At 44.6% G+C, this 14698-nt stretch overlaps 1 protein-coding gene across 5 annotated transcripts in view; it reads right to left on the bottom strand.

Moving 5' to 3' along the window:
• TAOK3 (TAO kinase 3) overlaps positions 1-14698 on the bottom strand; it is a 162390-nt gene that overhangs the window by 20482 nt on the left and 127210 nt on the right. For all 5 annotated transcript variants that reach the window (XM_075898155.2, XM_075898153.2, XM_075898154.2 and 2 more), the window contains one exon: positions 5860-5994. In XM_075898155.2, the coding sequence (XP_075754270.1) occupies positions 5860-5994 (135 nt within the window). The remainder of the gene's footprint in view (positions 1-5859; positions 5995-14698) is intronic.

The following is a 14698-nucleotide window of genomic DNA, read 5'->3' as shown; positions in this document are numbered from 1 at the left end:
TTCACAAACCCATGCTGGCTATTCCCTATCACTTTATTACCTTCCAAGTGTTTGCATATGATTTCCTTAATTACCTGCTCCTTTATCTTCCCTGGGACAGACGTTAAACTGACCGGTCTGTAGTTTCCTGGGTTGTTCTTATTCCCCTTTTTATAGATGGGCACAATATTTGCCCTTTTCCAGTCTTCTGGAATCTCCCCTGTCTGCCATGATTTTTCAAAAATCATAGCTAAAGGCTCAGATACCTCCTCTATCAGCTCCTTGAGTATTCTGGGATGCATTTCATCAGGACCTGGTGACTTGCTGACATCTAACTTTCCTAAGTGATTTTTAGCTTGTTCTTTGTGTATCCTATCTTCTAAACTTACCCTCTCTCTGCTTGTATTCACTACGTTAGGCACACCTCCAGACTTCTCGGTGAAGACCGAAACAAAGAAGTCATTGAGCATCTCTGCCATTTCCAAGTTTCCTGTTACTGCTTCTCCCTCCTCACTAAGCAGTGGGCCTATCCTGTCCTTGGTCTTCCTCTTGCTTTTAATGTATTTATAAAAGGTCTTCTTGTTTCCCTTTATGCCTGTAGCTAGTTTGATCTCATTTTGTGCCTTTGCCTTTCTAATCTTGCCCCTGCATTCCCGTGTTGCTTGCCTATATTCATCCTTTGTTATTTGTCCTAGTTTCCATTTTTTATATGACTCCTTTTTTATTTTGAGATCATGCAAGATCTCCTTGTTAAGCCAAGCTGGTCTTTTGCCATATTTTCTATCTTTCCTACACAGCGGAATTGTTTGCTTTTGGGCCCTTAACAACGTCCTTTTGAAATACTTCCAACTCTCCTCAGTTGTTTTTCCCTTCAGTCTTGCTTCCCATGGGACCTTACCTACAAGTTCTCTGAGCTTATCAAAATCTGCCTTCCTGAAATCCATTACCTCAATTGTGCTGGTCGGTCTCCCTTCTACGTTTCCTTAAGATCATGAACTCTATTATTTCATGATCACTGTCCCCTATACTGTCTTCCACTTTCAAGTTCTCAATAATAGTCAAGCCCTAAATAATAAAATCAGATAATACTTTTAGCAGCCAACCCCATCGGGTCTCTGGGTGCCTGGATTTGACAAAACTTCCTTTTTGTAGAGTACATGCTGCCTGACACCTGTGATCAAGATGCAGCATGTTCCTCTTTCTTTCCAGGTGAGTGGAATGGATTTTCCAAGCACCAGAGTTGCTTGAGTTGTGGCACTGTGAAACTGCTGGTGATCTACAAAACATGTGCATCATGATCTGTGGAGAAGTGGCAGAGCACGTGAGGCTCACTCCTATATTTCACTAGAATCAACAAAAAGCACGTGGAATGTTTTCTCCTTATTGTCCCGCCTCAGTGACAGATACTGTTGTCAGAGATGTTACGGAATTGCAGACAGTCCGAATCAAACCATGAAAAAGAAAGCGGCACTGGAGGCATACTGTTAAACAGTGTTCCACGCTATGAAGGCATCTGAGAACCTCTGTTTCAGAAGAGGACTAAAATCCTTTAAAGGCACCAGAAGTTAACAGTTACACTCTTGCTGAATAATTTTCACCTACTATTGTTACAAAAATACCTCAGATTACCATCTTCAAAAGAGATTAGAGAGAAAAATATTTCTGTTTTCACAGCTTCTTTCCTTTTGCATCTGGTGGCACTCTGTGGGTAGTCCATTTCACTGTTTCTTCTGTACAGTTTCCCTATTGTTTTTATGGTGCTCTCATGTAGAAACAGGACAAAAACACACATTTAAAAAAAATTCAATGGGGAAGTGTGATTACGTAATAACAAAGTTTAGCATGGGGTTCTGTGGCAGGTGAAATAGCCAAAATTGACTATATTTCTAGTTGCTATGCCCTAGAGCAGTGGTCTCCAACCTTTTACAGCATGAGATCACTTTCTGAATTCAAGTGCATGCCGAGATCTACCTCAAACCCAAATACCCTGGCCCCGCCTCCTTTGTGCCCCTTCTCTGAGGCCCCTCCCCCCCATACTCCCTCACTTTCATCAGGCAGGGCCAGCGGGTTGGGGTGCAGGTTCTGGTCTTAGATTAAGGGTTTTGGAGTGTGAGAGGGGCTCTGAGCTGAGCTTAGAGCAGGCAGTTGGGGGTGTTGGAGGGGTTTCTAGGTGCAGGCGCTTGGGATGGCATTTGGATGCAGGAGTGCTCAAGGCTAGAGTCGGGGCTTAGAGTGCAGGAGGGAGTTCATGACTGGGGTAGGGTTTCAGGATTTGGGCTCCAACTTGGCACTGCACACATCAGGTGGTTCTTGGGTGGTGGTGCAGTGGGGCTAAGGCAGACTCACCCCTGCCCTGGCCCTGCACCGCTCCCAAAGGCATCTAGCAAACTCCTTCCAAAGTTCTGTTGTGCCCCCAAACTGCTCTGTGGAAATAGTATAGAGGGTGGGAGAGGGGGCACTTGACATCAGCACCCCTCTTCTCCCTCCCCTATCCTGCACAGCAAGCAGGAGGCTCCCGGGAGTGGAGGGGGGAGGCAGCTCCAAGGCAAAGAGCAGGAGTTGCGCAGCAGTGGTGGGGAGGGGCAGCTGAAGTGCCAGCACTTGATAGCCTCTTGGCCAAACCTCTCAAGATCACCTGTCAGAGGCTCCAAGATCTACCAGTAGATTCCGATCGACTGGTTGGTGACCACTGCCCTAAAGAGACTCATCTATCAAGACATACTGCACTATGGCGATCACTCAGACCAAGAAGAGCCTGAAGGTTCAGAGATCACAGATACTGTTCCTGAATTCAACCAGCTGGAACGGCTATTCGGTAATATACACCCTGCACTCTCCAGAGCAGAATGCATTCTGTCTACACTGCTGTCCATCTCAGGCTGAGGGTTGTGAGTCCAATTGGAAGATGATTTTTCACCCCCAACAAAACACATATTTAGAGAGACTTTTCATCTCAAGAGATTTCTACTGAAAGCACCAGAGCAGTCTGAGGTCTTTATGATATAGTCATTATGTCTCTCATGAAGTGAACAACTCTCAGGGGCTGGGGACAGAACCCAGAGAAAGCAACTGATAGATAGAAATGAGGAATGGTTTGGAGCGTGGGGAGCAATCGATCCTGCCATGGGTTCTAACATACATGTGGAGAAGAAAAGACCTCACTGAAGATCCATTATGGAAGCAACACTGAATGAAAATCAACTAGAAGAATGAAGAACCATTGAGCTCTGAATCGCGGGTTGCAAGAATGTTAGAAACATCACACCAGATGCTAAGTAACCCCTTTCTGGTCTCTGTGCATTCACTCAGACTGGGGGGGGAGGGTGGGTTAACAACTGCAATTATTAAATTATTAACTGCAACTTTAGTGGCATATAACCACAAAAAGGTTATATAAATGAAGTTCTTGTATCAAAGGGGGTATATAATCAAAGTGAAAGAAAACAGGTACTCCAATTATAAAGTGAAATAAAACATACACACAAGACTGTAATATCCCCACATGCAACTATATCTCCTCTAACCTAGAAGGGGTTTTTATGGGGAAAACAGTTTTAATCTTTTTTTTTTAATTTGGATAAGGGCAGAGGAACAAAGCCTCTGGAAGAGCTACTACAGTATTTTGCTTTCCAGCCATTCCATATCATTCCTGACATAACAGATATTGAGGTGGTCACGGCTACAGACACTGGAATGTCAAGGAGGGATGAAAGGAAATCCCATGATTCACTCAAGAAGAAAGTGCTGCTAGTTGATACAGAATGGATTTAACTAGTAAGTGTTCTCATCATCAGTTTCCTAGTCACTCACCAGAAGATATGGTGTGAAGCACTCCTATGAACTCCACACCAGCCTAGGATGCCCCAACGTTTTTCGTCCCAGAAACGGGTCCCATGGAAATGACAGGAAAAAAAAAAAGAGTTCCTAGCTTAGCCTCACACCCCCTTTAGCTATGTGGGATTTAGTTATTTAGGTAGAGAAGTTTTAGCAAATCCAATTGTCCTAGAATCCCAGTACAAACAGTATGGCACGTCAGAGAAAGCTGCCATGAAATGGGGTTTAAGCGTGACCTTGGGAGTACAGGGGTATATGGAGAATGCATTTCATCACTGCACGAGTACCCTCTCCTGGCTGGCAGATGGCCCTAAAAACTCCTCCGTTGCTATGTGAGAACTTGTTGAAAGCAGAATTAACTGAAGCACAGAGGCAAAGGAACAGAACCCTTGGAGAATTACAAGGTGAAAGAAGAGAAATGATGCCCTCTGGTGTTGGGGTTAAGGTAGAGGGAGAGTCTTCCATGGTGGGTAAAAGATACCAGCTGGCAAGATGCCTGTACATGCATCTGTAAAGCTTTTTTGGTTTGTACTATGGCATGCTGAGTAGTTTATCATTTGTCCTCCCCAAGTGCACCTTGACTGGAAACAGACTATTCTCTTTGTTCAGTGCAGACAGTTGCTTGGCTCTGTACAATATACAAAACCAGACAATCCCCAACACAGAGGTATCAGCAAAAGGGTCTAGAATAGCTGAGATCCCTGCTGTGTCAGGAATGCTGGTATGAAGACCTTTAATGCCCATGTTTCTAGGTCACCTTTTGAATTGGGGTGTGTGTGGGGGGGGGGAAACAATCAGAGCATGTGTTACTCAGAAGTACATCTGGGAAAAGAAACTCACTAGATGCAGGCCAATAACCAGAATAGTAATTGTCTGAATTCAACTGCTTCATTTTATGTTTCAGTAGCACAAACCATATTAAGATCCCCTGCTGCACAAGCTTACACCTAAGGTTAACCCGACTCCCAGTCCTTTGGGCTGGGATTGTGGAGGGGTGTCAGCAAACAGTAGTGGAAACATTCAAATACACAATTAAAAAAAGGTGGGGGAGAGGAAGGGTTACCCATTGTAATTTCTGGGTTGGCCAGGATGATGTCATAATAGGAAGCAAATGCAACTGTCAGATACTGGATACTTTCCAAATCTCCCTATCCACGTGACTAATATCAATTTGGCTGAAATATTAAGTATTTCAATTATTTTCCATTTAGGACACAGTTACTTGCTTATGATTGTGCACTCTCTCCCTTCGGAAAGCTGCTGTTGATTTCAGGTTGTGTATATATAAGACACATAGATGGTGGAGAAGGCGAGGAAACGAACTCTTCTGGCACACACCCCTTTTTCTACTACAAAGCCATCTACACGGATCACATTTGCAATAGTACAAATGCTGGCTGATCCTACCAGCCCCTCCTCCTCCTCCTCTTTGTGAGCCCATAGCCTGCTGTTAAACCCTCATTTATTGGAGCTAGGCAATGTTTCATGGGTTTGAATGGGGAGAAAAATGCAGTACATACAATTGCTTGAAATATATAAATCAGTGAGCCATATATAGCTAGCAATTCATCCTGGGAGGTAACGATCTCATTTTTTAAAATGACCAAATACATCAGCTCTTTGATTTTTTTAAATAAAAAAAACTACCTAGATATACAGATTTTTTTTACTTCAAAACTATTTAACTATAAAGATGCAAATAAATATATATGCATGCATACCAATTAGTGTCTTACTAGCAGTCACGGCTAACAAAAGAGAGATGCAATATCAGAGAGGAAATCAACTTCATCCATAAATGTGCTTCGTTTTACATAGGCTAGAAACACACCCAGCACGGATTTCTTTTACATTTCTCTCTCTCTCTCTCTCTCTCTCTCTCTCTCTCACACACACACACACACACACACACACACGCACACCTTTCTGTGCAATATCTAGTTGCTATGCCAACAAAAAAAATGGTTGAGAAGAAAATTCTTGACCCTCTTTCCCAACCAAAAAGAGGACAGAGAGGAAGAAGAGGGAGGTGGGGTGTTTGCTTACCAAAGATGCTGATTTGATTGTGGCAAAGCGCTCTCGGTTCCGGTAGTGGAGGGCCTGATTCTGGACTGACTGGGTAGGCCGCAGCTCAGGCCTGTGATCCCTGTGGCCCACCTCATCCCTTATAAATACATGATCCTGCAGAAATGGATAAAAACAAGGAGAAAGTCCAGCTGTGCTCTTTCCTCGCCGGCTGCCTCTTTCTCACCCCTCTTTCTGCACAAGCACCGCTGTTTGAAATGCATAGTTTAGCTCTCTGCTAGCCCCTGCAGCTCCCACAGTACAAAATGAATAAGCAACACATTGCAGCCTTCAGTTAAGAATGTCAGCTGATCGCTAGTGGGATGCCTTCTGAATCCCTGGCAGAATTTTTTTTTAACCTCCAGAATTACATATGTGAATAAAACCGAAGCACAAGCACAAAGCAATGCAGAGCAATCAGCCTCTTCAGAAAGGTTTGTTTAAAGTGCTGCAACCAAATAATCCCTTTAAAAATGTGATTTCCATGTCTAGCCAGGAGGACGCTGTTCCTTTTCAACACAGGAGCAAAATTATGCCTCATTCCCTTTCAAGATTTGCTTCCTCAATTTGATCTTTTTGTTTGCTAGCTCTTTTGAAGAAGGATCATTTTGCATAAAATACTGCAGGCTTGAAGAGACCAGCTTCCCTATCTTGTGCTGGGAAGACTCAGTGACCACTCAGGGATCCTGCTTTCCAGTCATGATCGTGCACAGTTCTAGCACTTTCTCTCTCCACAGCCTCGCAAAGGTTTTTTTTTTTTATTATTATTTAAAGAGACAGCTCCTAGGTTTACTACAAATGGTCTTCTCTGAAATCTACAACTCCCTAGCTGTCAAAATCTTAAGAACAAGTGATTTTGCAGCTGAAATATCATGCATTTAAGTGTTGCAACAAAAACCAGCACTGTATTCTTTTATGTATTGTACAAAATACATGCTCTCTCCACACAGGCCTGTGAAAGTCCATGACTGTTGATTAGTCAAGAAAAATGGCTGTCAAGAAGGCTTCCAATAGGGAAAAAAAAAGTATTTGCAAACTGTGTTCCTAGGCCAGGCCATTCATGCCCAGTGTACACTGGACTGCTTCCCTCAGAAACCCTCTCACAACTCTTAGGGATGCAGATCCAAAGGACCTAACAAGAGCACAAACTCAGTAGCAGAGTTGCAGGTTCCACAGTATTGTCAACTCTTGCCATCTGGCAATTTTTTTTTAAAGCGCCAACTCCTGAAGTCCATTACATGAGAATGTCTGTTTTCATTAAAAAGAAAGTGTCTAGCCCTTGTGGATATAAAGTCTGGAAAAGAGAATCACAAAGGCCCCAAGTGCAAAAGGCAAATAAAAAGACACAAACCATTTAAAAAAAATCTCCTGATTTTCTGGGGCCTGATTCATTATTTTTGAACTCTTGGTGATGGCAATACTGCAGATGGGCACTCACTCTGCAGCTATCCGGCCCTCTATACTAGCACTGAGCAAGATTAGAAAGCACAGTTGCTGGTACATTAGTATTCCCACTAAGAAGTACTATTAGTAGGAAATAAGGATGTAAAATCCAGATTAATCAGTTAACTGATTAAAGATTAGGTTAACCTAATGTTAAACCAAGTAACCAACTAAGCGGGAGCCTGGGCAGGGGACCGCCCCAACCGGCTGTAGCAGTCCCTAGCCAACAGGGACTCCTGCATCCAGCCCTGCACTGGAGCTGGCTACTGGGCCTACAGGTGCTGTTGGCTCATAGCCCCCCCGCCAGAGTAGTCCCCTCTGGTTACCAGTTAACTGGAACCTGTAAGCATTACCCTTTTAGGGTGATGCTTACCAGTTAACTGGTTAACCTTTCACATCCCTAGGAAACCGCATGAAAAAATTCAACTGTAGACAAGTGTGTCTTGACACGCTTCTTCCTTGCCTCCTAGGAGCATACCTTTCTTCCAGACTTTATTTTATAACCATTTTACACAAATGCATTCACTTTCTATACTGTGAACAACATGTACCAGAAAAGTAAAGGTTATAGGAAATTTTTATATCCAGGAGTAAGCCATACACCATTTTAAGGTGCCTAGAGCCAACAGTTTTTCTCTCATCTCTCCTTTTGGGATGTTGCAGTTCATGCTATTTCACCTTTGAGTTTTGGCAGGGTAGGAGAAATAGCCAGGATTGTCACAGAACAGAATTTACAATGGTCCCTGCTTTTTTTGCATCTTTGTAACAGCCACTTGGGCGGAATTAAACCTGGGACCTCTGGAGCTTAGGGTACGTCTAGACTACCGCGTTTTGTCGACAGTATCTGTTGACAAAACTTCCGTCGACAAAGAGCGTCCAGACACATTGAGTTCTGTTGACAAAGCAAGCTGCTTTGTCGACAGAACTCCGTAGTCTGGATGCAATGTTATAGGCAATAATACCTTCTGTCGACAGAGTTCTGTCGGCAGAAGGTGTTATGCCTCGTAAAATGAGGTTTACCAGCGTCGACAAAACTGCTGAGACATTATGTCGACAGAACTCAGCGGTAGTGTAGACGCTGGTATAGTTTTGTCGACAAAAGTCCACTTTTGTCGACAAAACTAGGTAGTCTAGACACACCCTTCGTGTAGGAGCCTCTACAGCTTGAGCTATAAACCCAGCTGGCTCTCAGTTTAGTCTGTAGAGCTCCCTTGTTCTTATCTCTTGCTCTAAGTGGTCTAAGTGCCACTGCATAGGACAGTGAACCACACTAGGTGTGTGGGTTATACTTTTCCTGCAAGAGAGAAGATGATGATAAATAACTTGCCACGCCAAAAATCAGCTGGGAGCATGGAAGGTTTAAAAACTGGAGAGTGGGCAAGGAGCTAAAAAAATTAAAAGATGTCTTTTCTCAAAAAACAGCCTGTGGACTGAATTAGAAGAATTATTTTTATTTTATTTTGTGTTTTTGTCTTCCTGATACTAGGTATTTTATTGGATTAACAACACTTTTAACATAGGCAAATGCTTCGTAAGTTTAGAGAGGACTCATACACGAAACCAGTCTGAATTGTAGCTTTTAGCTCTGTGTGCGCGGTAGAGGGGGAGAAAAGGGTGTAAAATGTATATACAGGCAGTCCCCGGGTTACATGGATCCGACTTGCATCGGATCCCTACTTACAAACGGGGTGAGGCAACTCCACACTAGCTGCTTCCCCCCAGCAGACCAGGGAGACGCGAAGCTAGCGCCCCCCTCCCAGCAGACATGGGAGACGCGGAGCGGCTTTTCTCAGCAGACACCTCAGCTTGAGAATAAAGGACTGAGGGAAGTGAGGTGTGGGAGAATAAAACTGAGCTCTGGAGAAATGTTTGTCTAGAGTTTCCCCTACAATATGTACCAGTTCCGACTTACATACAAATTCAACTTAAGAACAAACCTACAGTCCCTATCTTGTACGTAACCCGGGGACTGCCTGTACATGCCTGAATGAAGCTAAAGCTTAGATCCCAGTCCTTACTGAAATAACACAATTAAATATTTAAATTGCAAGAATATTTTTCAGCTAATTAGGTTTCTGTGGGTCTAGTGGGAAATGATCAATCTATAAAGCTTTGTAGGATTGGAGTGTTCTGGGTTATCAGGGACTCTGAGAGACATTGCTGATGAGATATTATAATTGTGTTCCAATCAGATGGACCAGCCACTAAACATAAAACTTCTGGAACATATTTAGAAGTATATTATGGAGGCCTTCTGGAGTCCTCCACCCTGCAGTGACCTACTTCAGCTCCTACATATACCATCTTAGAGCGAGTGGCTGGGGATGAAATGGAGGTTACACCTCATGCCAGCCCTTCGCTCAGTAAACAATCGAGATACTATGTGGATGGGCTCTTTTTTTGCCAAAAGGCCCTGGGTCTCAGTTTAGAGCCTGAAGGAGAAGGGACACACCTAGTTAAAACAGAGTAATTCTTCCTGAGTCCAAGGCACAGAGAAATGTCCTGTTTGGAGGCATTTGGAGAAAAAAAAGTGAACGTGTGCAAAAGATGTGGATCTTTAGTATGCCAGCACCTAGTACATTTGTGTCAGAGGTCCATGCAATCTACCAAAGCAATCTTATGAATAAATCAAGTTGCTGTAAAAGAGTTTTCAAAGTGAAATGACCACATTTTTCAAAAGATGTCAGGAAACTGTGTCTTCTCTGACACGGTTTCTTTAGTTTTAATTTTTCCCCCATAAGAGAAGTTAAAAATCTGGGAGAACGTCTGAACTGCTTTGTTCTATCCAGGTAATCACCCGCCAAATAGCCAAGGAGTGGAATAGTACTGCATTGGTGTGTGGATGAGGCTTTTGGTACAAAACAGGTAAGTGTATAGGTTCATTGTGGTGGACGCATGAAACTATTTTGGGGAGAAATTTTGGATGTGGCTGTAACACTACTTTGTCTTTGTAGAAGGTGCCAATTCATTGTCCCACCTTGCTATCATGATTGTTAGTAAGAAAGCCACTTTTCTAGAAAGGTGGATCAGGGAGCAAGTTGCCATTGGCTCAAAGGGAGGGTAGGTCAAGGTTGTTAAGGTTGAGGTTGAGATCTTCAACCTTAGGTTTCTGAGGTTTTTTTGGGGAGGAAGATATTATTGAGACCTTTTAAAAACTTCTCCATGATCAGATGTGAAAATATAGTGTGATTGTATACGATACCAAGCTGGGAGGGGTTGCAAGTGCTTTGGAGGATAGGGTCATAATTCAAAATGATCTGGACAACCTGGAGAAATGGTCTGAGGTAAATAGGATGACGTTTAATATGGACAAATGCAAAGTACTCCACTTAGGGAACAATCAGTTTCACACATACAGAACAGGAAGCAACAGTCTAGGAAGGAGTACTGCAGAAAGAGATCTAGGGGTCACAGTGGACCACAAGCTAAATATAAGTCAACAGTGTGACGCTGTTGCAATAAAAACAAACATGATTCTGGGAAGCATAAACCTAGGAGTGTTGTGAGCAAGACACTAGAAATCATTCTTCCACTCTACTCTGCACTGATTAGGCCTCAGTTGGAGTACAGGCAGTCCCTGGGTTACGCGGGGAACAGGGCTTTTCTCGCCCCGGAGGACGTGGGCAGCGGGACTGCCCAGACGCGCCGCGGTCCCGCCACCCGCGTCCTCCGGGGCGAGAAAAGCTGCTCCGCGTCTCCCTGGTCTGCGGGGGGGGAGGGGTGCACGAGTTGCGCCCCCCTCCCCCCCACCGCAGACCAGGCTTTTCTCGCCAACGCCTGTGGTAGAGCAGCTGGGGCGCTGCTGGGTTGGTCCCGCAGCGCCACTCCTCGGGGCTACTGGACCAGCCCGGCAGCACCCCAGCTGCTCTGCCCCAGGCATCCTCAAGTCAACCGCTACTGAAACTGACCAGCGGCTGACTACAGGAAGCCTGAGGCAGAGTTGCTCTGCCCCGGGCTTCCTGGAATCAGCCGCTGATCAGATTCAGCAGCAGCTGACTTGGGGACACCTGGGGTAGAGCAGCTGCCGGGTTGGTCCCCGCAGCACCGAGGTGCGGCGCTGCGGGGACCTACCCGGCAGCGCCCCAGCTGCTCTGTCCCAGGTGTCCAGATTCAGCTGCTGTTGAAACTGATCAGTGGCTGATTCCAGGAAGCCCGGGGCAGAGAAACTCTGCCTCGGGCTTCCTGTAGTCAGCCGCTGGTCAGTTTCAGCAGCGGCTGAATCTGGATGCCAGTTCCGACTTAAGTACAAAACTTAAGAACAAACCTACAGTCCCTATCTTGTACATAACCCGGGGACTGCCTGTACTGTGTCCAGTTTTGGGCACCGCATTTCAAGAAAGATGTGGAGAAATTGAAGAAGATCCAGAGAAGAGCAACAAGGATGATTAAAGGTCTATAGAACATGAACTATGAGGGAAGACTGAAAAAACTGGGCTTGTTTAGTATAGAAAAGAGAAGACTGACATGACATGGCAGTTTTCAAGTACCTAAAAGAGTGTTACAAGGAGGAGGAGAAAAATTGTTCTCCTTGGCCTATGAAGATAGGACAAGAAGCAATGGGCTTAAACTGTAGCAAGGGAGGTTTAGGTTGGACATTAGGAAAAACTTCCTGTCAGGGTGGTTAAACACTGGAATGAACTGCCTAGGGAGATTGTGGAATCTCCATCTCTGGAGATATTTAAGAGCAAGATAGATAGACATCTATCAGGGATGGTCTAAACAGTGTTTGGTCCTGCCATGAGGGTAGGGGACTGGACTCTATGACCTCTCGAGGTCCCTTCCAGTTCTAGTTTTCTATGATTCTATGATATCATGCTCACTATAAATAGCCATTAAGTGGACCTTTATTGATGAATTGGAGAGGTTCTGTTTCTTTAATGAAAGAAGATTCTCTAAGACCATCATCAGCTGTGTTGAATGTGGCTGCAGTGTTCTGTTTGCCCACTAAGAGAAATGGCACCATTTCTGTAAATAGGTCTTTCTCGTACTCTGTTTGCAACAATTCAGGATAGTGTGAACTTCCTCTGAATAGGTCTGGTCTTGTGCACTCATTCCAGCAGGAGCCAGGCCTTGATGTAGAGCTTGTGTTTCTCAGGATGAGGAACTCAACCCTGGTCCTGAGACAGTTTTTTCAGCCAACATGGAAGAGGAATCAGAGGAGCCACTGACAGTTGTGACAGGTAAGGGAACCAGGTCTGTCTGGGCCATGGGGGTGCTATCATGATGACCCTGGCTCTGCACTATTTTATTTTATGTATGACTTGGTCAAGAAGGGGAAGAGGTGGAAAAAGCATCTAGAAGACTGGGACACCAGCTGATCATCATGGCACTCCCCAAGGATCTCTTGCGGCTTAGTTGGTCCACAGTGACATTTTGCTTGCCTGGGAGACATGCCGCTGATATGGTGATCTGGTGTTGAATGCACCACTGCCACAGTGCTGCTGTCTCTTTGCAGAGGTGGTAAAACCTGTCTCCCCCTTGGCGACTTATGTAAATCATAGGCGGTGTTATCTGTGACTATTCTCAGACTTGCTCTGAATTTAAGAGGAGAGAAAGTATTTGAATTTTTCTTACTGCACAGAGTTCAAGGATTTTGAAGTGCATGCTTGACTCTACAGGAGTTCATGTTCCCTAGGTGCTGTGACCATTGGTGTGTGCACCCCAGCCCTCCGATGAATCAAGCCCTCCAATGAATCACCCGTAGTTATGTGTATGGAGGGAGCCATTTGTTGGAAGGGGACTTCTGAACAGAGGTTGTTGGCTTGTAACCACCATGTGAGAGATTCTCTGATCTTCTTTGTAAGGCTAGTTGTTTGCATAAATGGTGTTTGCAAGGCTGAAAGCATCTGTGAAGCCACTTTTGTAGATATCTTATATTCAGCCTGGCATGAGAAACCACGTCTGCGGTTGTGGACATGTGACTGAGAAGCTGGAGGCACTGTTTGGCAGATACTGTGGGGCTGTCTATAACAATCCTTGCTAAGGCAGCCAGCGCATAGTACTTCTGCAGTAGTAGTTACACCTGTGCATATACGCAATCCAATGTGGCACCTACAAATGCCAACTCCTGGGATGAAGTGAAGTGTGACTTATGTGTTTATCTGAAGTCCCAGAGTTCTGAACAATTGGATTGTCTTCCTGGTGGATTGTATGGTCTCTTGTCTGCAGGCACTACAATCAGGCAATTGTCTAAGTAAAGGAAGATTACTGATGCCTAATTTTCGTAGGTGGTGCAGTGCTACAGCAAGAATCTTGGAAAAAACTCTAGGTGCCGAGGATAGGCCTAATGGTAGGACACTGTACTAATAATGTTGATACTTTAGTGCAAATCATAGAAACTTTCTGTATGATGGTCGAATTGATATGTGAAAATAAATGTCCCGCAGGTCAACAGACAACATCCAGTTTCCCTTTTTTAGAACCGGAATTATCTTTGCTAGAGTTACCATGCATCATTTTTTTAAATACTCGTGAATCATTTTTAAAAAATACTTGTTCAGTCTGCACAAGCCCAGCATGGGTCTCCAACTCCCTGATTTTTTTGGGGTGAGGAAGTATCTTGAGTAGCAACCCTTTTCCCTGTGATGAGGTGGTATGGTCACTATTGCCCCCATCTGGAGAAGTCTGTGAATCTCATGTTGTAGCAGGGACTTGTGAAAGGGATCCCTGAAGAAGGACGGGGAAGGAAGTTGGGTGGGAGGAAAGATCAGGAAGGGTATCATGAGACCTTTTGCTATGACTTCCAAGGCCCATCTGTCTGTTGTGATGGTGTTTCAGGCATGATGAAGGGCTGCAGACTGAACTGGTATTGAACAGTTGTTGGAAATGATGTTGAGCCCTCAACCAGACATTCAAAATGTTTGATGGCCATTGGAGGCCTGGGATGTGGCAAGTTAGTCTTGAGGCTGTTTATGTTTTTGTTGCTTCTGTCACTTCCTAACATCATAGCTTCTCTGGGAGGGGTATGAAGATGATGCTCAGCCCCGAGGCATGAATAATCAATTCAGTTTCTTTTTGGGCTGGGGAACATACATCCCTAGGGTCTTTAAAGTCACTCACAAGTCTTAGAGCGAATGTAGTGAAGTGTCTGTGGTTGTGGAAAATAGCTTCTCTCCTTCAAATGGCAGGTCCGCAACAGTGTTCTTCACCTCCCTAGGAAATCCAAGGAGGTGCAGTCAGGAGACAAGATGTAGGACCACTGAGATGGCTGAGGAGTGTAAGGCAGTATCTGCTGCCTGGAGGGATGCTTGCAATGCTGTCTTCGCTATGAGGACACCTTCACCCATACTGGACAGCAAGGAAGATTTGCAGTCCTCAGGCAGCTGTTCAATAAAGGTTTTCATTTTGCTAGGAGCGCTGCACAGGTCACTATCCTTAC

Source organism: Pelodiscus sinensis, chromosome Z (assembly GCF_052426305.1).
Source record: "Pelodiscus sinensis isolate ZL-2025 chromosome Z, ASM5242630v1, whole genome shotgun sequence".
NCBI classification, from domain to species: domain Eukaryota; kingdom Metazoa; phylum Chordata; order Testudines; family Trionychidae; genus Pelodiscus; species Pelodiscus sinensis.
The sequence above is the reverse complement of the archived record's forward strand: the minus strand, read 5'-3'. Positions and strand labels throughout refer to the sequence as shown.